Raw genomic sequence first — 24,431 nt, 5'->3', positions numbered from 1 at the left:
TTAATTGCTCTTGAAAGGTAAAATGTAACCAGGTGAGCGATTCAGGCTCCTGGGAGTGTCTTGCTTGATTTACCAATGTGTATTATAGTTGTTCTGTATTAAATTCACATCCTTGATTTTCTTTATTGGAACTGATTTCTAAATAAGTTATCTGGGTTCAGTCCTAAATCACAGTGGTTGATTTCTTTTAAAGAACATTATTCCCCTGTCTGTGTCAGAAGTAAGAAATGATTATTGACAGCACTATTTCATGTCATCTTCTCTCTAAATTGTACTCTACTTACAGTTTGCATGACTTTTGCTATTTAAATCTTATAGTGAGGTTGAATTATAAATTTCATTGGATATTTATTGAAACAGTACATGAGTACTGGGGTTATAAATGATTAGAATCCCGAAAATTTGGTGCTAGAAAATTGCTAACTGCAGGAACTTTGTTTTATAAAGTTCCAGGTTATATCTACCATCTTGGCTCTTTTATTATGTATATGGCATCACCTACAATCTTGTACCTCCTATATTTCTACATCTGTGATAATAGTCACCTTCAAGTGTAGTGTCAATGCTTCAATATTTCCCTGCTAATATCAGATTCTTACTGAAAATATTTTTAACTGCAGGAGTGTTGGATGCACTGTGTTTGAAATGGCTACAAGGAAACCTCCATGGTAAGTCATTTTAAAGGATTTAAATAACTCATTCTCACACAAAAGAAGGAGTATCATTTACAGTCTTGTCAGTATGTATCACCCCTGTGAACACTCTTAAATCAACTTGCTTCAACAGAAATTCACTGAACTTGGTACATTCTTAATAGTCCTTAGACTTTTCATAGACAATACTGATTTTTTTCATCCAAGGACAAAGGTCATACCTATAGGTCAAAAGTTGAATGTTGAAGTCACTCTCCAAGTTGTCTTCAAGTATTTCATTTACACAAGAAAAAAATATTGCAAATTAAGTATTGAATAATATATATTTAAGAATGGTTGTAATTATATTTCTAGCTGTGTCATTCATGCAATCATTTTATATTGCAGGTCTGATATGAATCCTATGGCAGCCATCTTTGCTATTGGATGTGACAAACCAGTACCAGAATTACCAGATAAATTCTCTCTGGAGGCTCGAGACTTTGTCAACTCATGTTTAACTCGGGATCAGAGTAAAAGACACTCAGCTAGTGAGTTACTGTGCCATGAGTTTCTAATGAGGAGAAGACATTCAAACAAGAAGTAACAATGCTGCTGATCACTTTTACTAGATCCGTAATAGATTGTTATGAGACATGCTTTCCTGTAACAAATACACATTTTACATTGGCTGCACACTAATGTTACAGTAAAGTGATTGAACCACAGTTTTAATGATATTTAATAACTTTTAAATTCACTCTTACTAATAACTTTTATAATAAATGCAACACAAGATGTTGTTCTGTGAAATGATTTAATTTCAATAGATGTAATTAAAGTAATCAAAGTTTTCAAATGTTTTCTCGGGGACAGTTGGTTTGGACTATAGATCCTCAAGATTATAGCTCTCTGAATCATTATTTAGTGATGACATAGTAAACTTCTAGAGCAGTGTCAGACAACAATGTGTTCAGATGTTTTATCATGCCAATGTGTGTGTTCAAATGGTGTACGCTGCTGAATTTCTGTGTCAGTAGAGTGTGTAAAACTGTGTGTGTAATTATTGACACCTGACAGCATTATACTGTATTATTTGTAAAGGCTAAAAACTCTCTTTAAATACAATTGTTGTAAGGTGTTTCCATGATGAAGGTCAATTCAGACAAAATTGATGTAAATAGTATTTGATCAAGTTAGAAATTTTATTTTTAGTCTTAAATGATTATGCTAAGAAACATATCAATGTTTAATCATTTGAAGTTCATGTCACATCTTGTGGACAGAAGTGAAATATCAGTGTTTATTATGTGTATGTAAACTCATTGTATTACAACGTCTTTCATTTTGCCATCTGTGACAATGAATTCTGCAATCAACAAAGACAGTTTGAGTAGTTGGTTTTGTATAACATTCATCCTGTCCAAACAGAGGACAACGTTTTAGTAGTAGACTTAGAAATTTTGGGCCATTTTTTGTTTTAATCTATCTAAAATACATCTGGACAACTTGATTTTTCTATGGAAAATTGTGAATTTTAATATTTTCTTAATTTTAAACCTCATATTGTTGTCTTGTCTGACCCTAATTTTGTATTGCAACTAGTTTTTACTAGATATGAATAGCAAATTTTACAACTCTACAGTCAAGTGTGAATGGGTAACTTACATACTGGGAGAAAACCTAGGGCATGTAGAAAATGGTTACTTACATACTGGGAGAAAGCCTAGGGCATGTAGAAAATGGTTACTTACATACTGGGAGAAAACCTAGGGCATGTAGAAAATGGTTACTTACATACTGGGAGAAAGCCTAGGGCATGTAAAAAATGTCTTTATTATGTATATTTATTATACTGTATATCAAAATTGTAATTGATATTTAATTATTATGATGAAATTATTTTCCAATTCATAAATGGCAACTAACATTAGTTTATTCTAGGGATGACAACAAATACTCGAGTATGCGATCAGAATGCCAAGTACTCGAGTATTCAATCAGAATGCCAAGTACTCGAGTACAACTACTCATTTGCATTTTAAACATCTTCATGCAGTGCCCCAAATATGTTTCAATTGTGCAAAATTTCCCTTTATATCAGTTTACACTAATGGTTAGATTCTTTTTATAAAAGTGTTTGTACACGAATCAACTTACATGTACATGGATGGATTATTTTACATGGATGGATAATTTCTGTGGATGAATCATTTTACATGGCGGATCATTTTTATGTGGATGGATAATTTCTGTGAATAAATCGTTTTACATGGCGCATCATTTTTACATGGATGGATCATTTTACATGCATGCATCATTAGTTCAGAAGAGGTAAAGTTTATCAATGTGACTGATATAAAATGAACATCCATTTTTCTACTATTTAAGATGAGATACTGCTTAGTACACTCCATTTGTAATCCACTTTTTTTATGACAAATTATATGACAAGTAAACAAAACTGCTAACTTTTTGGGAACATGCGATACTGACTGTTTCTATCGCATGTATTCATTTACTTAATGAAATTCTTCAAATGTAGAGTGATACACATACCAATGCTGTAGTCGTTGAATTTGAGTTCTTTCATTAAGATATTGTAGGGCCATTTCATAAAAGGCAATAACAAAGATACCACAGTGAAATCAGTATTTTTCACCAAAGAATGAAGATTTATCCAAGTACTCGAGTACTCATGAGTATCATGACCTAGTACTTGAGTAATAAACTTCATATATATATATATTGCCATCCCTAGTTTATACTTAATATGATTTGTAATTCTGTATATTTTTCTAGAATATTGCCCTAATATGTCTTTCATGAAACAATTCAAAATACTTTTTTTTCTATGTCCTTTCATTCAAAAATAAAGGTTTTGACAACCTCCTGTATTTGTTGTTATTTTCCTTTTTATTGATTATAACTTGTTTATCTTTTTAACATACAACATATTGTAAGTGTCTGGTAGATAAAGTTGGAAGAATATCACTTACAGTCTGTATTTTTTTACTTTTTGACATAGTGCTATACAATTCTTAGCTTTTTTTCTTGCATTGATATGCAAATGTATGGACATGGTATGAGAGAGATTTTAAAAATCGTATTCAAGCTTTTTTACTTCTTTTAAGTTATTTTTATGTATTTGAACATTTTTATTGTATATCTTTTATAATTTGTTCCTGTTTTTTTTTTAGTAGTAGTAGTAATAATACTATTTATTAACAGGTGAAGATGTCACATGCAATTTCCTGAAATTAAACAATTTATTATAATTTATTATCATACTCAGTCTGAATGTTTTTATTTATTTTATTAACATTCAATAAAAAAAGCATTTATAAAGTATAAATTAGTTACCATGGAAACATATTTATATTTTTATCATTTTGTATTTGTCCTTTGTGTGAATTATGTAGTTTTTATTTTACATTGTTTTCATGGAAACAGAGCACATACAATAGATTGATTCATAGTTTTCATGGTAACGGAGTAAATAAAATGATTGATTTATGGTTGTCATAGTAACAGAGTACATGTTTCTATTTTTAGACCAGTTTTACTGGCTGTCTGTGATAAGTTGTAGTAGATTATTTGTCTTCCTTTAATGTACAATAAACATTTCTCTATATTTCTGTCTTATTTGCTTTTGGCAGATTTATTCCTCTGTTGGAATTGGATTAGTTTTTTTTTTACTACAGAATTAAGAAGCAGTAATGGATTAATATTGCCATCTTGTAATTTTTGATATTGGATGTGTATAACATTATTTGTGGCAATGTTTTTTATACGGCAATCTTTCTAATGGGCATTGGTCTAACAGTCATCAGTCCGACAGTTATTAAACCAACAGTCATTAGTTAGACTAAACAAAGCAATACTCATTAGGTGAGACTATTTATCAGACAAACATATCCGAGATGTTTTGTGAAAGAAAAGTAGTTCAACGAACATAAAAATGAATAGGACGAAGACATACATTAAAATCATCATTCTTAGATCGAAACAATCCCTTAAAAAACTACCCATATAATCGTAAAAAATGGCCGACATCGCTCCTAAAAAGTATCCGATATCCGAAATAGGAACTGTATCTTAAATCCTGGGAACAGATCTGCAAAAGGATGGTTTAACTTGCTCTAAACAGTCGTCTGAGAGAAAATTGTTAACTTCTGGTGTACATGTGAAAACGAATTTAGGACACTTACTTGTGATGGTACTCGACATAATTCAACACTTTTATCTCGTCATATTTACATTTTTCGCAACAACTGGGGTTAAAAAAAGGCGATAAAGATATCCGCAAAACGCGAAATTAAGGCTAAAAACCACTAATTCCACTTTCCATAGGCTTCTATGCTAATTTCACAATATTCAATGGCTTCTCTGGATTTTACCTTAACTTTAACCTGCAGAGGACTATATATCAGCATGATTCTACATATGTCGGCTCACAATCCTCAGAATGGCATGTGGGGTTAGCAGACTTGCAGTGCAGTACTGGTCACCGGAAGTGAAGGGTCTATAGGTTACAGACCACCAATTCAACCAATGAGCATTCGGAACGTACGCAAAAATAGTCCTACGCAGAAATTACCCCTGTTCCTCATAGTGCTGTGAAAAAAGTTCTCATCTTATTTAAAAAATTTAAACAGTTTCTGAAAGGAAAAACATTTCTGTACATTTTATAGGTGCATTTTGCTTCTTATGATGTGAAGCCTAATCTCCATAATGATTTTTAAATATACCCCTATCTTGTGAAAACACTGGGATTTCCCATGCTATTTATAGACCCTTCACTTCCGGTGACCAGTACTGCACTGCAAGTCTGCTAACCCCACATGCCATTCTGAGGATTGTGAGCTGACATATGTAGAATCATGCTGATATATAGTCCTCTGCAGGTTAAAGTTAAGGTAAAGTCCAGAGAAGCCATTGAATATTGTGAAATTAGCATAGAAGCCTATGGAAAGTGGAATTAGTGGTTTTTAGCCTGAAGATGAAGCCATGGCAAAATGAAAAGTTTCTTGAAATAGCTTTAAACTACTTGAAGATCTTGTTAACTTTGCCATGAGAGGAATACACTACAAAAATCCTTCAAAATATGCATTTTTTAAGTTATAGGTCCAAATTATGGAAAATTGGTCTTTTTGGCTGATTTTTATGTCCTATCTTGTAAAAAGTGTAGAAAATTTAGTCAAAATATCAAATATTAAACTTTGAGGGCTATATTTACCTAAATATGGTGGTAATAAGCACTTGAAATCAAGTTTTGTGTAGATTTGAGCAAAAATTAGGTTAGAAATGAGGAAAAACTCACTTTCATTACTGCGGTTAAGGCCATATCAACATTCCCCTATGGCAACATGGAAAATCCATTATTGAGTCCTTTTTTTGCTTTAGGTGCCCTTTACTGGTCATGTTTTAATGTGAAAACACTGTATTTACAAATTTAAAGCCAAATATATCACCTTTTGTGAAAATTTAAAGATTTAGGATTTTTGACATGTGATCAAGAAAAAGGGGGAGGCATGTCAGAAATAATTTTTTAAAAATAGACCAATTTCTCAGAAAATGATTACTTTTAAAACTATTTCTTCATTAATATTGTTAAAAAACAAGTTGTGATTGATATTTTTTATTTGAAAAGTCAGAAAAAGTTCTTTGCAAATATTTAATGCATTTAAGTATGGTAGAATATTGTCACTTTTTTGCTCGCACAACTTGGTTACCCTATATTTAAGAATCAAATATTTAAAAAAGTGCTTGTCACATTTCACTGAAACTTTGCAAATGCATTCAGTATGTGTGTAGGAAGATACCTGTATAGTTATTTATTTTTTCTAAGACAAAAAGTGACTCTTTAGGTTACAGACCACCAATTCAACCAATGAGCATTCGGAACGTACGCAAAAATAGTCCTACGCAGAAATTACCCCTGTTCCTCATAGTGCTGTGAAAAAAGTTCTCATCTTATTTAAAAAATTTAAACAGTTTCTGAAAGGAAAAACATTTCTGTACATTTTATAGGTGCATTTTGCTTCTTATGATGTGAAGCCTAATCTCCATAATGATTTTTAAATATACCCCTATCTTGTGAAAACACTGGGATTTCCCATGCTATTTATAGACCCTTCACTTCCGGTGACCAGTACTGCACTGCAAGTCTGCTAACCCCACATGCCATTCTGAGGATTGTGAGCTGACATATGTAGAATCATGCTGATATATAGTCCTCTGCAGGTTAAAGTTAAGGTAAAGTCCAGAGAAGCCATTGAATATTGTGAAATTAGCATAGAAGCCTATGGAAAGTGGAATTAGTGGTTTTTAGCCTATAAATAGCATGGGAAATCCCAGTGTTTTCACAAGATAGGGGTATATTTAAAAATCATTATGGAGATTAGGCTTCACATCACAAGAAGCAAAATGCACCTATAAAATGTACAGAAATGTTTTTCCTTTCAGAAACTGTTTAAATTTTTAAAATAAGATGAGAACTTTTTTCACAGCACTATGAGGAACAAGGGTAATTTCTGCGTAGGACTATTTTTGCCTACGTTCCAAATGCTCATTGGTTGAATTGGTGGTCTGTAACCTAAATCTCGATATGGACAAAGTTTAATACGATTGCACGGTTTTCATTGAACTTTAATTTGAACTGTGTACTTGTTATACATCACATAATCCATCACCAAGCACCGCTAATAACACGTACATTTGGTACTCACTAGCCCGGTAGTCTGACTTACTTTATTCATAGATTGTTAACCGAAACTTACATTATCATAAAACGTCTAAACCACCGAGACATCATTCTTTATTTTATTTTGCACATAATTCATGAGTGCTTCTTGCACACTACTTTACATTTATTTTAGGTCTTGTTTCGCCATTTTTTTTTTTGTTTCTAATGCTTGTGGCTGATGAGAAGTTACTTCTTGAAACACGTGTACAACACACCAAAATTCACAATATTAACTAGTTTATAAGATTATGCTTATTTTTTAAAAGAAGTTTATTTTTAATATCAGAACATTTAAGTTAGGAATAAATGGAATGATTACGGGTGTATCGCAACAACAAACTATCAGAATTAAACAAATTTATTCCATTCCGATAGTCCGAAACTCACTATGTCCGATGTCAAACTTATACAGCAGTAATGTATCCAAAAGGGAAAATACTGACGTGAATGTAAAGTGCAAGCCACTTTTACATATTCAAGGGACACGCGTATACATGTAAGTAAAAGCACAGTTTTGCCTATTGATCAATAGTGAAGTAAAATTTACAGTTTCATGGTTCATATTTGGATACTCGTTTTACTATCTTCCCTCTTCTACTTTATATCCCTCACTCGACCAAGTTCGTGAACAGAAATTTCTCGGAATCTCGTTTAATACCATCATAGACGCATTGCGAAATTACAATGTTCAAAAACAATATGCCCAAAAACAATAGTACAGATGAGATCAGTTCTAACCTCTCAGAGAAACTGTCAGAAGAGCCGACTCTAGGACACTTCTTCAAGTGTCATAGAACAGTTCAAGAGCCAGCTTCTATGCCAATTCTACTAGCAAAACCGGCTCTACGAGAACAGTTCTACTACTAGAGCCAGCTCTTCTGACAGTTCTGGCAGAGCTGGCTCTACGAGAACAGTTATACTAGTAGAACTGTCAGAAGAATTGGCCCTAGAACTGTCCGAGAACTGTTCTTACAACAGTTCTAGGACAGTTTTGTGAGAGGCTATAACTGACTTCATTTCAAGGATATGTCTTTCTAACGTTCTTTCGAATCTTTTCTGAATCCTTACTAATTTGTAGCGCCCATATCATAAGTACTGTTTAAAATAGTAATCAAGGGAACCAAGCTTATAGCGGTAATCAAAAGAATGTAATCCAGGGACAAAAACCAGACATGGAAAACAGACATACTAAACAAAGAACATAAAGTAACTAAAATCATACATACGAAGTAACAAAAGCAAATGAGCAACTCGGACTCCACTAAAAACTGGGAGCATGGACCAGGTGCACCGGTAGGGTAAGCGTCCTCTGCTTTTCTAGAAACACCCGCCGAGTTGTCAAGTCCAGGGTAGACGAAAGAGGAAAGGAAAACTATGACACGCTGAACAAATCAGTTTTCATGGCGTAGATGGATACACCGTAACGATCCACGAGTTCATTATGACGACCATAAAACTTCTGTATGATGAATTCAATCTTGTAGCAACATAACCCTGCTCCAGAAGCCTATTTGTTAGAATTCTAGCGCGATACAAAAAGTCTGCGTATTTTCGACAAGCTCTGGCATAACGTATGAGTTGTGATATTAACACTCCATACGCAGGTGCTGAAGGGATGTTGCCAAAGATGAAAGGAAAGTTGACAATTCTGAATGAAAAGTCATCACGTTTGTCGTAAGGTTTGGACAATAGTTTTCCTTTACCATCGATTTCTAAGTGTAAGTCAAGATATGAGGCTGACTTCACAGTGATGATCAAAGACGATGAGATCATATATCAAAATCTATGACGTCATAATCAAAATATATATGATGTCACAATAACAATATGCGACGTCATAAATCACAGTCGATGACGTCAATAATCACTATCGATGACGTACTTTTTTTATATTATCTTGTAAACGCCGTAGTAAGACATCTTTTGGAAACATAAATGATGAATTCTTTTAAAAGATTTATATGGGAACTTGTTGCTTTATTCGCAGGTAAGATGTACAGACTATATAGTCAATGGTTGATACTACAAGAATTTGATCAATCAAACAGACCGGCACTCTTACCTATACTCGAGTATTGGTTGATACTCGACAAACTCTCACACAGCGGTTGACGTCAAGTGTATCGCTGTTATACGGGGACGCCGATCGGACTAGATCTTTTTGTAATCTATATCAATTCTGTATACACAAAATTGAATTATGTCATTACAAAATCATTTTTGTCGTACAAAACTATGTTATAAAGACTCTTTTTTGTCATGACAAAATTCAATTTTGTCAAGTAGGTATGCAAATATTAACTTATTTGCACAGAAAATTGACTGTTATAACCTGATATGAAAATTAAATAACAAAAGTCAATTTTGTGAGACAAAATTGAAATTGTACGCAGAATTTTGATTAAATTAGGTATAATCCTATGATTTTTTAATTGAAATTATTTTTTTTGGGGGGGGGGGTGAGTAGACAGAAGTGAAAATAACATTAAACTTCGTAGTTGCGCGACGTTTTATATTCGGACGTTTATAAGCTTTTGTATATTCCAGTCAATGCATTTGTTTTTCCACTGACGTCATCACTAGAGATGCTGATAAAAGTGGAAGATGACGATGGACACAAAGAAGTTTATAATATCACCACAGATTTACAAAGTAGGTCAAGTAGTTTATAATGAAATCACAGATTTACGAAATAGGTTAAGTCACATAATATTACCACAGATTTACTAAGTAGGTTAAGTTATATAAATTTGGTTAAAAGAAATTGGTTCATGTTTCTTTTAGAGCGGAGTAACAGATGTATTAAAAATATTTTCGAGTTTTTGAAAGGTTGGGTGAACATTAATAAGTGTTGGATTTGTTGAAAATCAGTCATTGCAACCTGTAAAAATTCAGTCTGACCGTTGCATTGTTGCGTGAAGTGAACTGCGCAGACGTGGATTCTGACATGTACCTCACGATGAATGGAACGATCCGATGATTAGTTACATGTCACAACAATGCACAACGAAGAATCCAATCGAATGTCGGGGCGTGTGCTACGATTACTAGGCTTAATAAAAAATCCGCGGAAATATATCAAGCATATAATATGAAATAATAGAAAACAAACATAGAAATCATGCAGAAAATAAAATAACAGGGAGGGTCGAAGGGTGAAAAATTTTTCGTCAAACCATTGTAACAATTTCTAACATAATGACGAAAGTATCGGAGTGAGTAATATTCGACTATTCACTGAATTGTAGCGATATATGACATATCAGGTCTAAGGGGAATAACTAGAAAAAACCAAGCAGACAGAAATTGCGCTGCGTAATTAGTTGTTTTTGAGATTAAAAACGAACCTATAACTTCCAATTAGATCACTCAGTTTAAACACAATATCAGGTCTTTCATGAACTAATGAGCTAATTATAATCTACACATAACTGAATTGAATAAGTTCATTTGCATAAGCAACTTTAGCACATAACATAATATACAAATTGACAATATGACAGCCAACAAGCAGGTGAAAACATTTGTACTAAAAATACGTAAGAAAAAATATGTAGTCGGATATCAACATAACTAAACGTATAATATACTAATTCTCCAGCAATGCACATCTACGTTTCCAGGCAGCTTTGAGGAACAAACATAGTTTTTTAGTCAACCCTTGGGACTAAGCCCGCAATAAAGTTTGAAGTTTTTGTATGCTAGACCAACAACAATAGTAACGAGGCAAACAACGACATCTAAAAAATCTGTGTACCAGACAAACCATAACAAAATGATATTCGTCTTCTAATGAGTTCATATTGCAACAGTTGCAAAATCGAATATTCCGTGGTAAATTTTCATAACGACCAGACTCTAAACGTAATCTTATTGTACCACTACATAGTTTAGTTAAAAGAGCAACATCAAAATCAAGATTTAAATACATCTCTTGTTCAAAACATAGTTTGTAAGATTTGTATAAACCAAGCTTTTCACAATCAGAACACGTACATTTGAAGCCCGGTTAGTTTTACAATTAACAGCATCAATACATAATAACCTATACAGATCCTAAACTTTATTAGACTTATCTTGTATTATATGTAACCAATATTTAACAATCTTAAATTTTCATATGATATACAGGGTAGTTGACCTAATTCACCACGCAAAAAGGAAGTTGGTGCTGTTCTACCTAACGTTAACTTCAAAACATTCTTAGTGTCTACAAAATCTATTATGAACTAATTCCACGTCTCGAACCCTATGATATCCCCAGATCTCGGAGTGTAACACAATATCGAACCGACCATACAATTGAAGAGCTAACACTTCTGCTTTGATCTCAGATATACTTTGCGTAGAGTATTCATTAGAGACGACAAAATCCTTGCTCCTGGCTAAGTACGTTTCTGAGTCTGCATAAATTTTCCATTAGAATATAAAAGCATTCCAATGTAAATATAAGAGTTAACATTTTCTAATTCATTTCCATCTAAAAAGAATCCATTTTCCACACGTTACCATCCATTCCGGAAACTTTTGTTTTATCAGTATTTACGTATAATTATATTCCATTTGTTTGTATGTATGATTTTAGTTACTTTATGCTCTTTGTTGTGTATGTCTGTTTTCCATGTCTGGTCATTGTCCCTGGATTACATTCTTTTGATTGCAGCTATAACCTTGGTTCCCTTGATTACTCTTCCAATACATAGAACATTATCTAACAAAATTTGCAATGTTTCTGGCGACTTCGCAAAGAGAACGGTATCATCAGAAAATAACAATAACTAAATAAGGTATCCATTAAGATTAATTATAACATTTCCTTCGTCATGAATATCACTGACAATATCGTTAATGAAAAATAAAAATAAAAAGGGTGGGAGTGGTTCACCCTGCTTAACACCAAGAAAGTTTTCAAATGCATCTGGCATGCCACCATCAGTCTTAATTCGTAAACGGACACTCGCATAAACACCTTTAACCATTTCCATAAATTTGCTACTAACACCAATTTAAAACTCTGTTTGTCAAGATCGACGTTAATAGTTTCGACATAACACTGACTAGTGTAATCGGGCGATAGTTGTTTGTCAAATCACCACTCTTTGGGACAGCAATCACTATACCTTCTGACCACGAATCGGGGAAGATTCATTTGTGTAAATAAAGTTAAATAATACTTTTAGAATTAGAGAAAAGTATTCAGGACTTGCAAGAAACATTTCACTAACAATATTGTCATTATCGGAACTTTTTCCTGTTTTAAAATTTTTTTATTGTTCGGACAATTTCATCTTCAGAAATTTCATTGTAAAGAGAATCAATTAAAACCCCATTTAAATTCATGTCGTTTCCAATCAAATTCATCACCTCTTCGCAAATGTCAGGTGGATCTTCACCGAGCAGGTTTTCAAAATGAGTTCGTAATTGTTCACTGCTAACCGGATACTTAACTTTACGTTTCGGTTTCACCACGGACCAAAATTTTCTTGGATTTGATTACGATGCTTCGCAAAGTTCTATTCATTTCGAGCATTTAAAAGCAGAACGTGCATTATGTTTCACTTTGTTCTATCGATTTCTGGCTTTAATGTATAGTTCACGATTACCATCCGTTGGATGACGTTGGTATAAATTTCGAGAAGTACGGAACTCGTTACGAGAACGTGCAAGTTGCTGGGTAAACCATTCATTACTTTCACGTTTGTTATGCTGGTCACTGTTTATCAAAACAGTTTTACGAAAAATAGAAAAAGCACAGTCGTACAAAATGTTACTTATACTGCAGGCAGCTTTATTGATACCATCGGCATTATTCATATTATTCACAGTACACATAAGTGAGTCTCTTTGTTGAGAAAACAGATGTAGAAAGTCCATGTTCTTATCTTTATCCCATTAGATATAACAGTGCATTTTTGGCAATTTTTGATAACTATTCCCTGAAGTTCTGAAGTTCTCAAATCAAATAATACAGGAACATGATCGGAGAATTCTGTAAAGTCAAGAACATTAAAACCACTATGATATCGGGCCTAATCAACAAATAGTCGACTACACTCTGACCGTTTGGCGGTACAAAACGTAAAGTCATCGGAAGCGTTATCTCCAAGACGACCATTAGCTATGATTAGACATGTGTTGTAGCACAACTGTGAAAGCTTGAGGCCATATGCATTGACAGTTCTATTATTTGAACGACGTTCCGGGATCATGGGGACATCATTGAGCTTGAAACATATAATGTGTCTATTCAAATTGTCATTCTTAAGTGTATCAGACAGAAGACCAGTTCTACAATTTATATCACCACAAATTAAAATCCCACCTAACGCTTCATACTCAGAAACAGTAATCTCTATAGCATCGTCAAAATCAACATCACATACACTGTAAAAATTCGTGTGGAATGTAAGAAAAACAAACATAAATATCATTAGTAATGTTGAAATATAATTTCGAGATCTTTTAAAGTACAATGCCATATTCAAGCTGTTTTACTACAGAAATTTTTCTTATATATATCGTTCTTACAATAAATGGCTAAACCACCCTCATATCTTTGACCTATGTTTCGGTTCCTCGTCACACAAACGACCTTAGTAAAACCATCAATGAAAATACTTGACTGATCATGTTTCAATAAAGTTTCACAAAACAATGATATATCAAAGTCTTTAATAATGTTAAGAAAATCATTATCATCGGAACATGGTTTTAAACCGTTAATGTTCCAAGATAGACATTTAAGTGTTTACAGCTGTTCTTTGAGTGTCTTATTTGGCATCAACGAATATCTTGTCTCTGGCAAAGTAGGCTTTGACTTCACGGTCACGCAGATCCTTCAAAGTTGGCAATAGTGTTTTTCTGCGGTTTTGTAATTCGACAGGCAGTTGCTCGGACATTCCAAATGCTGACCCATTTAATAGCTTAGAATTCTTTCGTACTCTTTCACGATCTTCCAGGGAATGGAATTTTGCTAACATGGGTCTAATTTTCTGTCCTTTGTCTCCTAGGCGGAAAGCTTCTAGAATACGAATCTGATCCGAATTTTCGAGCTTCATGATATCTTTCATATTGTTTGCAATCGATGTAAGACAGTTTTCATCATCAGCTTCTGGTATATTGTAAAACATTAAATTGTTCGACATAGATATCATTTCAATATCGATAATACTATCCTTATTTTATTATTCTCTCGCTGCATGGCTGTCGATTTCAGTTCTTCGTCGAATCTGTTAGCGTCGTCCTGGTTCTTACGCAAAATTTTAGCAATCATTGATTTCGACAAAAAATTGTAAATGAGAGGTATACTGGTACCTGAAAATCATATTTTGGTTGATAAGTGGGGTGCATGGGAGGTTATCTCAGCCTACGTACTACAGTTGAATATTGCAATTGTAGATTTTATTCATATATATACATATGCCCCCTAAAAGTCCCTCGCAACATTTCCCGCAAAATTTGGGGCAAATTTCTGGTCCAAGAATGCCACTTGTCGGATACAGTAGAGACTATGTCTTGTATTATAGAGAATAAACTTAATTCAATAATGTCTATAATGATAAACATAAAAAGTAACACATGCTTTGATATAGAACTAAAACCACATATAGTGGTAACCGGGATATGCACATTTGAATTGTCCCAGAGCCGATTTTAAGTGCGACCTATCTTGCCATATCGTCACGTGATGATAACTGTAAACAAATGACAACATGTATTTCTGGATAGAGAAATAAACTTTGGTATATATATTCACAGTTGCTGACCATAATTATGCACCCGGTTTAAAAAGTTGAGAAACGATATAAAAATAGATTTCGAAGCGGTAATCAAAATATGTAATTTTTATATCGAGTTTAATACACACGGAATGATCTATTTCAATGAACTTATCAACAAATAATATTAATAAAAAGTCAGTTATAATAAGTACTTACAGACGTGTCACGTAAATTTTTCAGATGAGAAAAAAAAAACACTGTGACAATAAAAATCCGTTAAACCTGAAGGAACATAAATGCATTGGTTTAGCCGCAAACGGTGTTTCCGAAAATGAGTTTTCAGTTCTGGAACCAAGGGTTCTTGTTTTTGATGATAACTGTCCCATTCATCGCTTATGTCAGTATTTAAAAAAAAATATTTTATTTAGATTTGGCTCCATTTTTTAACCTCGCTTCAGCCTCCTTAAAATTAAAGTAGATGTATTGACGTCGTAGGGGCGAACTCGAAAGTTACTGTTTAACGGACAGCAAAAAAAAAAACAAAACAAAACAAAACAAAATAAAAAAAAAAACAACAAAAACAAAAAAAACAAAAAAAATTACGGTTCGTGGTTTGAAGGGATTCGACAAAACAACTAGATGTTAAAATGTTAATTGATAAAATAATTGTAAGACATCTATTTCGTTCATTTTTATATTAGATGTCATTCACAGAAAGGCTTAATGTTGAAATTCGTCTTCTGTATGTATATATGCGAACCCTTTTTGTGCACCTATTCCATTAATCCATATTCGTCATCAATTTACTGGGTTCAACATGTTGTGGTCATATCATGCTGGGTTCAGCAAACTTTTTATTAAGATAGGTTATAAGTATCTGCGGATGAGTTGTCAGAGTCCTCGTCTTTAAAAACAGTTATCAAAGGAACCAAGGTTATAGCGGTAATCAAAGAGTAATCAAGGGAACCAAGGTTATAGCGGTAATCAAAGAGTAATCAAGAGAAACCAAGGTTATAGCCGTAATCAAAGAGTAATCAAGGGAACTAAGGTTATAGCGGTAATCAAAAGAATGCAATAGACATACACAACAAAGAACATAAAGTAACTAAAACATATCTGTAGCGGTTGGTCCAATTTTAATTTTTTTATTTTAAAAAACTGTGCGAAATAACGGAAAAAAGTTAAGGTGCATGATAATACGCTTCCGTAATTTTCAGCATTCAGTCGGTCCAAATCAATCTGGAAGCCTTTCGTAACACAGAAAACGGGAGGGATTTATTTTGGTTGGTTGCTATCGCAAGCATGTTGAAGCATTGGCTTCTTGGAATACATTCATTTGTAGCTGTATATATGATAGTGCTTTTCCTAAATGATACGCATTCCAGGAATGCTTATTCAGAAGGAAAGAAATAAAACGTTAATTTTGACTTCTAAAAACTAAAGATTTCTTCGATTTGTCTATTTTAGCACTACTGACAGAGACACCGCCATTCCAAGTACCAGCAAAAGATATGGAGAAAAAATTCAAGGCAAAAGTTAGAGCCAAACGTGAGATACCAGAACAACCGCCTTTCAGTAAGTCAATAGTTAAGAGCCCCAAGTGAGATCCCAGATCATTTGCCATTCAGTAAGTCAATAGTTAGAGCCCAGCGTGAGATCCCGGATTAACCGCCATTCAGTAGGTCCATTATGACTTCCATAAACGTGAGATTCCAGAATAACTACAATTCAGTAAGTCCAATACTACAGCCAAACGTGAGATAATCGCCATTCAGTTGGTCAATTAAGTCTATGATGAACTTGAGACCCCATAACATCCACCAGTCGGTAAATGAAATGTTAGAATCCAACGTGAGATCCCAGATCAACCGCCATTCGGTAGATCAATTAAAGTTTTCCATGATCGTGAGATCCCTGAACTATCGCAATTCAGTATGTCAAATGTTAGAGCCAAACGTGAGATCCCAGATCAACAGCCTTTCAATAGGCCAACTAAGTGTACTTTAAACGAAAAATCCCAGAACAACCCATTTGGTAAGTCAAATGTTAGAGCCAAAAGTGAGAGCCCAGATCAACCGCCTTTCTGTATGTCAATTAAGACTACCATTAACGTGAGATTCCAGAACAATTGCCATTTAGTAAGTCAAAAGTTAGAGCCCAACGTGAGATCTCATAACAACCGCTGTTCAGTTAGTCAAATGTTAGAGCCCAACGTGAGATCTTTGAACAACAGCCATTCAGTAAGTCAATTAAGTGTACTATGAACGTGAAATCCAGAACAACTGCTACTCAGTAAGTCAAAAGTTAGAGCCAAATGTGAGATCCTATATTAACCGCCACTCAGAAGGTCAGTTAAGACTACCATTAACGTGAGATTCCAGAACAATTGCCATTTAGTAAGTAAAATGTTAGAGCCCTACGTGAGATCCCTGAACAACCCCCTTTCAGTTAGTCAAATGTAAGAGCTAAATTTGAGATCCCAGATCAATCGCCATTCAGTAGTTTATTAAGTCTATCATGCACGTGAGATCCCGGAACAACCGCCATTCAGTAACTCAAATGTTAGAGCCCAACGTGAGATCTCAGAACAACCGCCATTCAGTAACTCAAATGTTAGAGCCCAACGTGAGATCTCAGAACAACCGCCATTCAGTAGGTCAATTAGGTGTACCATGAATATGAAATCACAGGACAACTGCTACTCAGTAAGTCAAAAGTTAGAGCCAAACGTGAGATCCCAGACGAACCCCATTAGTACATGGGACAAACATACCCTAGGTTACCCCCTTTTTATTACGTACAGAGACTTGACCTGTTTGCAATTGGCAATTACTGCAAAGTATGAAAAATGTCAATACAAAATATATCCTTGCCTTGAATTTTGGATCTTTTGGATTTTTGCTAACTTTAACAAAATCGAACTTACTAAAAACTGAAATTATATATCATAAACTATCCTCGAGCGTTTCTGCTTAACGTTGAGTCCATCATAACATTTACCAATGTCTTATGGCACTTAAGGTATAAAACCTACCCATACCCAAAACAAAAAACAAAGTGATTTTAATTAGAAAATTACATTTAGTATATTTAAATTGTATATCTCGTGAAGTTAAATGAAAACTTGATTGAAGTCAGTTAAAAATACATAAGATGTAATACTGAAGTATAGTTCAACGGTATAAAAACATAGGTTTAAGCAAAATTTTGAAAGTGGGCGAATTTAGATGTTAAAAATGATTGCTTTAAATCGATGATTTTTTACTTAAATTATATATTTAATTAGATTATATGTCGTTTAACATAATAGAATAAAAATAGTATTTTTCATTGATCAAATTTTCAATTTTTAATTGTTCATGTCAGATTTTCTTAAAATTACTGTTGAAAATATATCTTTCCATATCCCAAAACGATATGTAGTTAGTCTAGAATCTTATTCAAGTCTAGTCGTAGGTGTATATAACCCCGAAAGGGGAGTAGTTGAATACTTACACTTAAAGTTTTTATAATCATTTTAGCCAGAGAAATGCCCAAATGTACCGAATACATGAACAATTATAAAAAGACAACAGGTGGTAAACCCATCCATCTTATGTACAGTGTAGATATACATGAAGATATCCGTCTAACTTGTCATTATTGGTACGTATAAGTTTCTATTGATTATTGGTACCTTTTGATGTTTTGTTGCACCTTTAAAAATTTCTATTGTTGAGCGTTAAAATAGCCTCGAGTACACAAGCACTGTCTGATCAAATGACGTAATACCACTACTGAGAATATTATCTTATTCTGATTGTAGCACCTACATTCCAAAATTGAAGAACTAATAAAAAATATATATCACGTAGTAAGTATTCTGAAACTAAAGCCTGGGTTCCGAGTTATGCATTTCGCTTTATGATTTAATTTTGTGTTCAAGGTAGACTAAGTACTAAAATACAATTATTTTGGTTATATCACCGTGAGTCTTTGCCGCTTTTGAAAACCAAACTTAATTATTTCGTTCAGATTTTTTTATACACCGGTACACTTTGTACAATTGTTTTATAAATAAACCAGTCTTGTTTAATCTTGGCGTTTATTAAAAACATCAATCATGTTTATTAAATAGTTCATCGCTATTGAGAGCCTTTGATTCGATTAATTAAGTAGTAAATGAAGATAAAGCAAATTAGCACAGCCAAAAAGCTCGATAATCTGCAATTGATTTCAACTACCAAAATATTTAATTTGCGAACATTTTGTCAGCCAATATACATATCGGTGTAATAGAAGGTGTGGACGAAAGCAAGTAATGTGACAATTTTAAGGATTTATTTTAACTACATTTACTGACAACAATAGCAATAAGGATCATAAGTTAACATTTTTAAGTATTCTACTTTTTTTAATTGATTTGAAAACTTTCTTGCAAAATTATAACTTATTGTTTTGATTAACAACAAAAATGGTCAGATAAGGATAGGACAATAAACGAGAGCTTGTTTTCACTGTGAGTAATAATAAAACACTTAACGTTCAGAATGCACTAAAATTTTAACACACCAGAGTTAAACATGCATATTTTGACAGAAACCGCCAAAATAACGCGACGTCAAAACATCCCAATTTACGATACTAATAACTTGAAATGTTTTGTTACAACAATCTTGTATATGAAGAAGAATTTATTAGCTTCTTTGAAAAAAAATATAAACACTCTTAGAAAGAGTAATCAAGGGAATCACGATTATAGCCAAAATCAAAAGAATGTAATCCAGGGACAGACATGGGAAACAGACACACACAACAAAGAACCAAAAATAATCAAATAAGGGTAACATAAAAATTACCGAACACTAATCCGATACATAATAAAGTCAAGTCAATACTAAACCTGGCAAAAAAGATATTACACCACCGGAGCACCTGTTATCGCAGTGGTCTTGACTTGGTACAGGCATTTCAAACGAGGTGGTGTGTTAAATGTAGGTTTTAGGTTTTTACCTCCCTCTTCCATTGCGGCGTGAATATACTAGTGGGGATTAAATATTTTCATAATGATAGTGCACCTAGATACAAATATATAATAATTCTTGGTAGAGATTCCCCATACTTTGTAAAAAAATAAGTCCAAATTATCTTCCAAATGTACAGAAGAAAATGTTTTCAAAATGCTGGAATTTTTTATCGACAGCATATTTGTCCAGTGTGGTGGACGCGTTTTTCAACAAACGGTCGGCATTCCAATGGGAAAAATTGTGCTTCTATACTTGCTGACCTATTCCATCACTCTTATGAGGCTGACTATATATAGGTTACAGACCACCAATTCAACCAATGAGCATTTGGAACGTAGGCAAAAATAGTCCTACGCAGAAATTACCCCTGTTCCTCATAGTGCTGTGAAAAAAGTTCTCATCTCATTTAAAAAATGTAAACAGTTTCTGAAAGGAAAAACATTTCTGTACATTTTATAGGTGCATTTTGCTTCTTGTGATGTGAAGCCTAATCTCCATAATGATTTCTAAATATACCCCTATCTTGTGAAAACGCTGGGATTTCCCATGCTATTTATAGACACTTCACTTCCGGTGACCAGTACTGCACTGCAAGTCTGCTAACCCCACATGCCATTCTGAGGATTGTGAGCTGACATATGTAGAATCATGCTGATGTATAGTCCTCTGCACGTTAAAGTTAAGGTAAAGTCCAGAGAAGCCATTGAATATTGTGAAATTAGCATAGAAGCCTATGGGAAGTGGAATTAGTGGTTTTTAGCCTATAGCTGATCTGATCCGAAAAAAATAAATATCGTTAAGATTGATCCTTTCATTAATCTCAGTTTCTGCTATATAGATGACGTATCATCGTTAAACAATCCTATTTTCGGGAATTTGATACATCGCATCTACCCCCAAAGAACTTGAGATGAAGGATACTACAGACACTGTGAATTCAGCCTCATATCTTTACCTACACTTAGAGATGGTAAAGGGAAACTATTAACAAAAATTTACGACAAACGTGATGACTCAGAATTTTCCTTACATTATGTTCTTTGTTGTGTTTGTCTGTTTTCCATGCCTGATCTTTGTCCCAGAATTACATTCTTTTGATTTCCGCTAGAATCTTGGTTCCCTTGATTACCCCTGAACAAAATGAAAAACTTTCTTTCTGCTTGTTCATGTTTACATTCCATTACATAGTGGTATTCATCACCAATAGTTTATCTACATAACGGGCATATCCTCTGTTCTCGGGGAGTATTTTGCCACCTGCCCCTTTCGGTTGGGAGCTTCATTGTTTTATATCTCGACAATGTTACAACATCTCTATCATGTGTAGAAATGGACTAAGTGTTCAAAACTGTGTGATGTTTTGTGTAAGTGATAGTTAAGGGTTATTGGCGAATTATTGATGTTTTCTGACCATTTCTGTTTAAATCTTGTTTTATCTCCGAATTGATACAAAGTGTGTTTTGGAAAGTCCATAGATACGAAAATCCACATTTGTCTAAGAAACTTTTCATCTTGTCGAGAGAACGGGATCGATGTTGTTCTTTGTGTAAGTATACATAAACATTTAAACATTACAGAAGCCAGTGTGTTTTCTTTTTTTTAATATAAATACTTCAGTGTTATAAATTAGTTACCACCGCTCATGGTATGTGTGCACATTTTTCATGTTTACAACACCACCGCTCATGGTATGTGTGCACAGTTTTCATGTTCACAACACCACCGCTTATGGTATGTGTGCACAGTTTTCATGTTTACAACACCACCGCTTATGGTATGTAAGCACAGCTTTCATGTTTATAAACCCACCGCTCATGGTATGTGTGCACAGTTTTCATGTTTATAACCCCACCGCTCATGGTATGTGTGCACAGTTTTCATGTTTATAACCCCACCGCACATGGTATGTGTGCACAGTTTTCATGTTTATAACCCCACCGCTCATGGTATGTGTGCAGTTTTCATGTTTGTAACACCACCGCTCATGGTATGTGTGCAGTTTTCATGTTTATAACCGCACCGCTCATGGTATGTATGCACAGTTTTCATGTTTATTGTGTCACTTTTGTTTTGTGTCTTGATTGTTCATTGTAAATGTGTTAATACAATAAAATAGTTGTGTTTGAAGTTTTATTTTTATTTGTAATAAGTAGAAAATTTGATGTATTTCAGTGGTGATTCACAGGAATACGGTGAAACCATTGAATGGAAGAAACTAGGACGAAAAAAGTTCGCAAGAGATAACACCTACCAGTATAGAATAACACGTGTAGGCCTAGACATGCACGATGATGAATCAGAAAACCGAGTCTTTATCGATGACGAGTTTAATTTGCACATCAGAAACGTAACAAAAAGTATGTAGTTCGTCAGATGGTCGTGCTGTTATTACTACCGGGAGACAGCAGTTAGTCGTGCTGCTATTACTCCCGGGAGACAGCAGTTAGTCGTGCTGTTATCACCCAAGGGAGACAGCAGTTAGTCGTGCTGTTGTCACTCCCGGTAGACAGTAGTTAGTCGCGCTTTTATCACTCCCGGGATACAGCAGTTCGCCGTGCTGTTTTTTTCTAGGGAAAGCTGTTTGTTCAGACTCACCTTTAGCTTTATATAATATGAGATATATGCTTTATCCTTATTGAGATTGTGCCCACCACGTACTCGTCACACAGTAATGAGATTATTTCCAACATGTACTGGTCACACAGTATTGAGATTTTTCACACCACATACTCGTTACACAGTATTGAGATTGTCCCCACCACGTACTCGTCACACATAATTGAAATTGTTCCCACCATGTACTTGTCAAACATTTTAATTTATACGTTTTCCAAACAAATACGTCATACACAGGTTTTGATATTGTTTCGAGAAATCGAGTAAGGACTAAAGTTTATAAATCAAGGTTAGATTGACTTGTTTATCTTGTTTCACTTCGTTTGCTTTCAGATGCAGTCAATTTGTTTTCGACTCATTTCTGTTTCGCATTTGGAGGTATTAAATGCGAAGGTTTTACTGCCGCCAGTAGGTCCGTTATATCAGTTCTATATCATCTTTTACAATGCTTTTACCTTAAGTGAAGGTATCTTGTACTCGAAAGGACGACACGAATCCCAATCAAAAATAGTATATACAACTTATAAACAAGCTGAGTATTAAATAAAAACACCGGTGTATGATTTCTATTTCAGAAGATACAGGGACTTACTTCTGTCATGATATGAAAACCCACGATCCTGCTGTTTCTCAGTGGTTGAACTTAAAAAACCTGCAGAAATTTTTCTATACAAATGATAGATTTAGGATGTTTTTTCACGTCGAAGGTACGTTTCTTATGTACAGGTAGCGTCATCTGCTTAAGAAAATTTAGTTAGTCTGAAAGAAGTAACTCACGATTTGTATAATTACGGCTATTGCCATAGATATTTCTTAAGGATCAAATGAAAACATTATAACAATGTACCTACTGATCTTTGCATAATATAATTTTTTACGTAGCTTCCAAATAGTGCTACTCAGTTATTTAAAATAGTGTTACACCGTTAGATATTTGGATGATATTTTGGCTCTAAAAACGTTAACTTCAATATTTGTACTAGAGATGTATATCCTGTCGAACTTTCTTTGCATAAAGCAAATATTTATAGTAAAAAATGTCCGTTTCTTGATCTTAGCATTCATATCGGTAATGGTAAATTTAATAGTAAAATTTAAGATAAAAAGTATGATTTTTCATTCCCTATTGTCAAACATCCGTTTTTCAGATGGAGACGTTCCTTTGTCACCATCATATAGTGTTTACATATCACAATATGGTTCCATTTGCTCGTATTTGTTACAATGTTTCGGATTTAAACGAAAGGAATCTTTACACAACCGAGAAATTACAACATCGAGGTTTCGATATCACATTTTTAGGACAATGCAAAGACTTTGTTTGTTTGTTGGGGTTTAACGTCCGAGCAGCAATATTTCAGCTATATTCAGACGATGAACATGAAATTGATGATCAAAATGAACATGAAATGATGATGAAATGAAAAAGGGATGGGACAAAAGGACAATGGGGTCGACAAATTTTGATTGCCACTGGAAATAGGGAGAGGTGGGTAGGGTCGGGCAATTTAACCTCCTGTGGCGGAGCCCTATGGTTCCTACTCCGGGAGAATACCACAGTAGGGTTCTTTAACGTGCGAGGAACGTGGCATCTTTCCCAACACGGTGCACCACTATGGTTTGCGGTCAGGTTTTCCGTATTATAGCCTGACAACACCAGCATGTAACACGCCAGGGGTACCCCATTCCACCACTTGGGGCACACATC

The 24,431-nt window shown here is 34.1% G+C and overlaps 2 protein-coding genes across 14 annotated transcripts in view; both read left to right on the top strand.

Annotated features, from left to right (window-relative positions):
• LOC148608879 (uncharacterized) overlaps positions 1-4,266 on the top strand; it is a 50,777-nt gene extending 46,511 nt beyond the window's left edge. For all 13 annotated transcript variants that reach the window (XM_088543341.1, XM_088543342.1, XM_088543330.1 and 10 more), the window contains 2 exons: positions 621-668; positions 1,041-4,266. In XM_088543341.1, the coding sequence (XP_088399467.1) occupies positions 621-668; positions 1,041-1,239 (247 nt within the window). In that variant the 3' untranslated portion in view covers positions 1,240-4,266. The remainder of the gene's footprint in view (positions 1-620; positions 669-1,040) is intronic.
• A 4,972-nt stretch (positions 4,267-9,238) lies between these two features.
• The window catches only part of LOC148608750 (uncharacterized), a 226,934-nt gene continuing 211,741 nt past the window's right edge, over positions 9,239-24,431 (top strand). The window contains exons 1-6 of the mRNA XM_088596312.1: positions 9,239-9,367; positions 9,928-10,032; positions 16,569-16,676; positions 18,623-18,746; positions 22,280-22,464; positions 23,299-23,430. Coding sequence (XP_088452438.1) covers positions 9,316-9,367; positions 9,928-10,032; positions 16,569-16,676; positions 18,623-18,746; positions 22,280-22,464; positions 23,299-23,430 — 706 coding nt within the window. The 5' untranslated portion in view covers positions 9,239-9,315. The remainder of the gene's footprint in view (positions 9,368-9,927; positions 10,033-16,568; positions 16,677-18,622; positions 18,747-22,279; positions 22,465-23,298; positions 23,431-24,431) is intronic.

The sequence above is a fragment of the Perna viridis genome, chromosome 8, assembly GCF_037379345.1.
Source record: "Perna viridis isolate PV_CMFRI_1.1 ecotype Kerala chromosome 8, ASM3737934v1, whole genome shotgun sequence".
NCBI lineage: Eukaryota > Metazoa > Mollusca > Bivalvia > Mytilida > Mytilidae > Perna > Perna viridis.
This window is presented reverse-complemented; position numbering and strand designations above follow the sequence as displayed.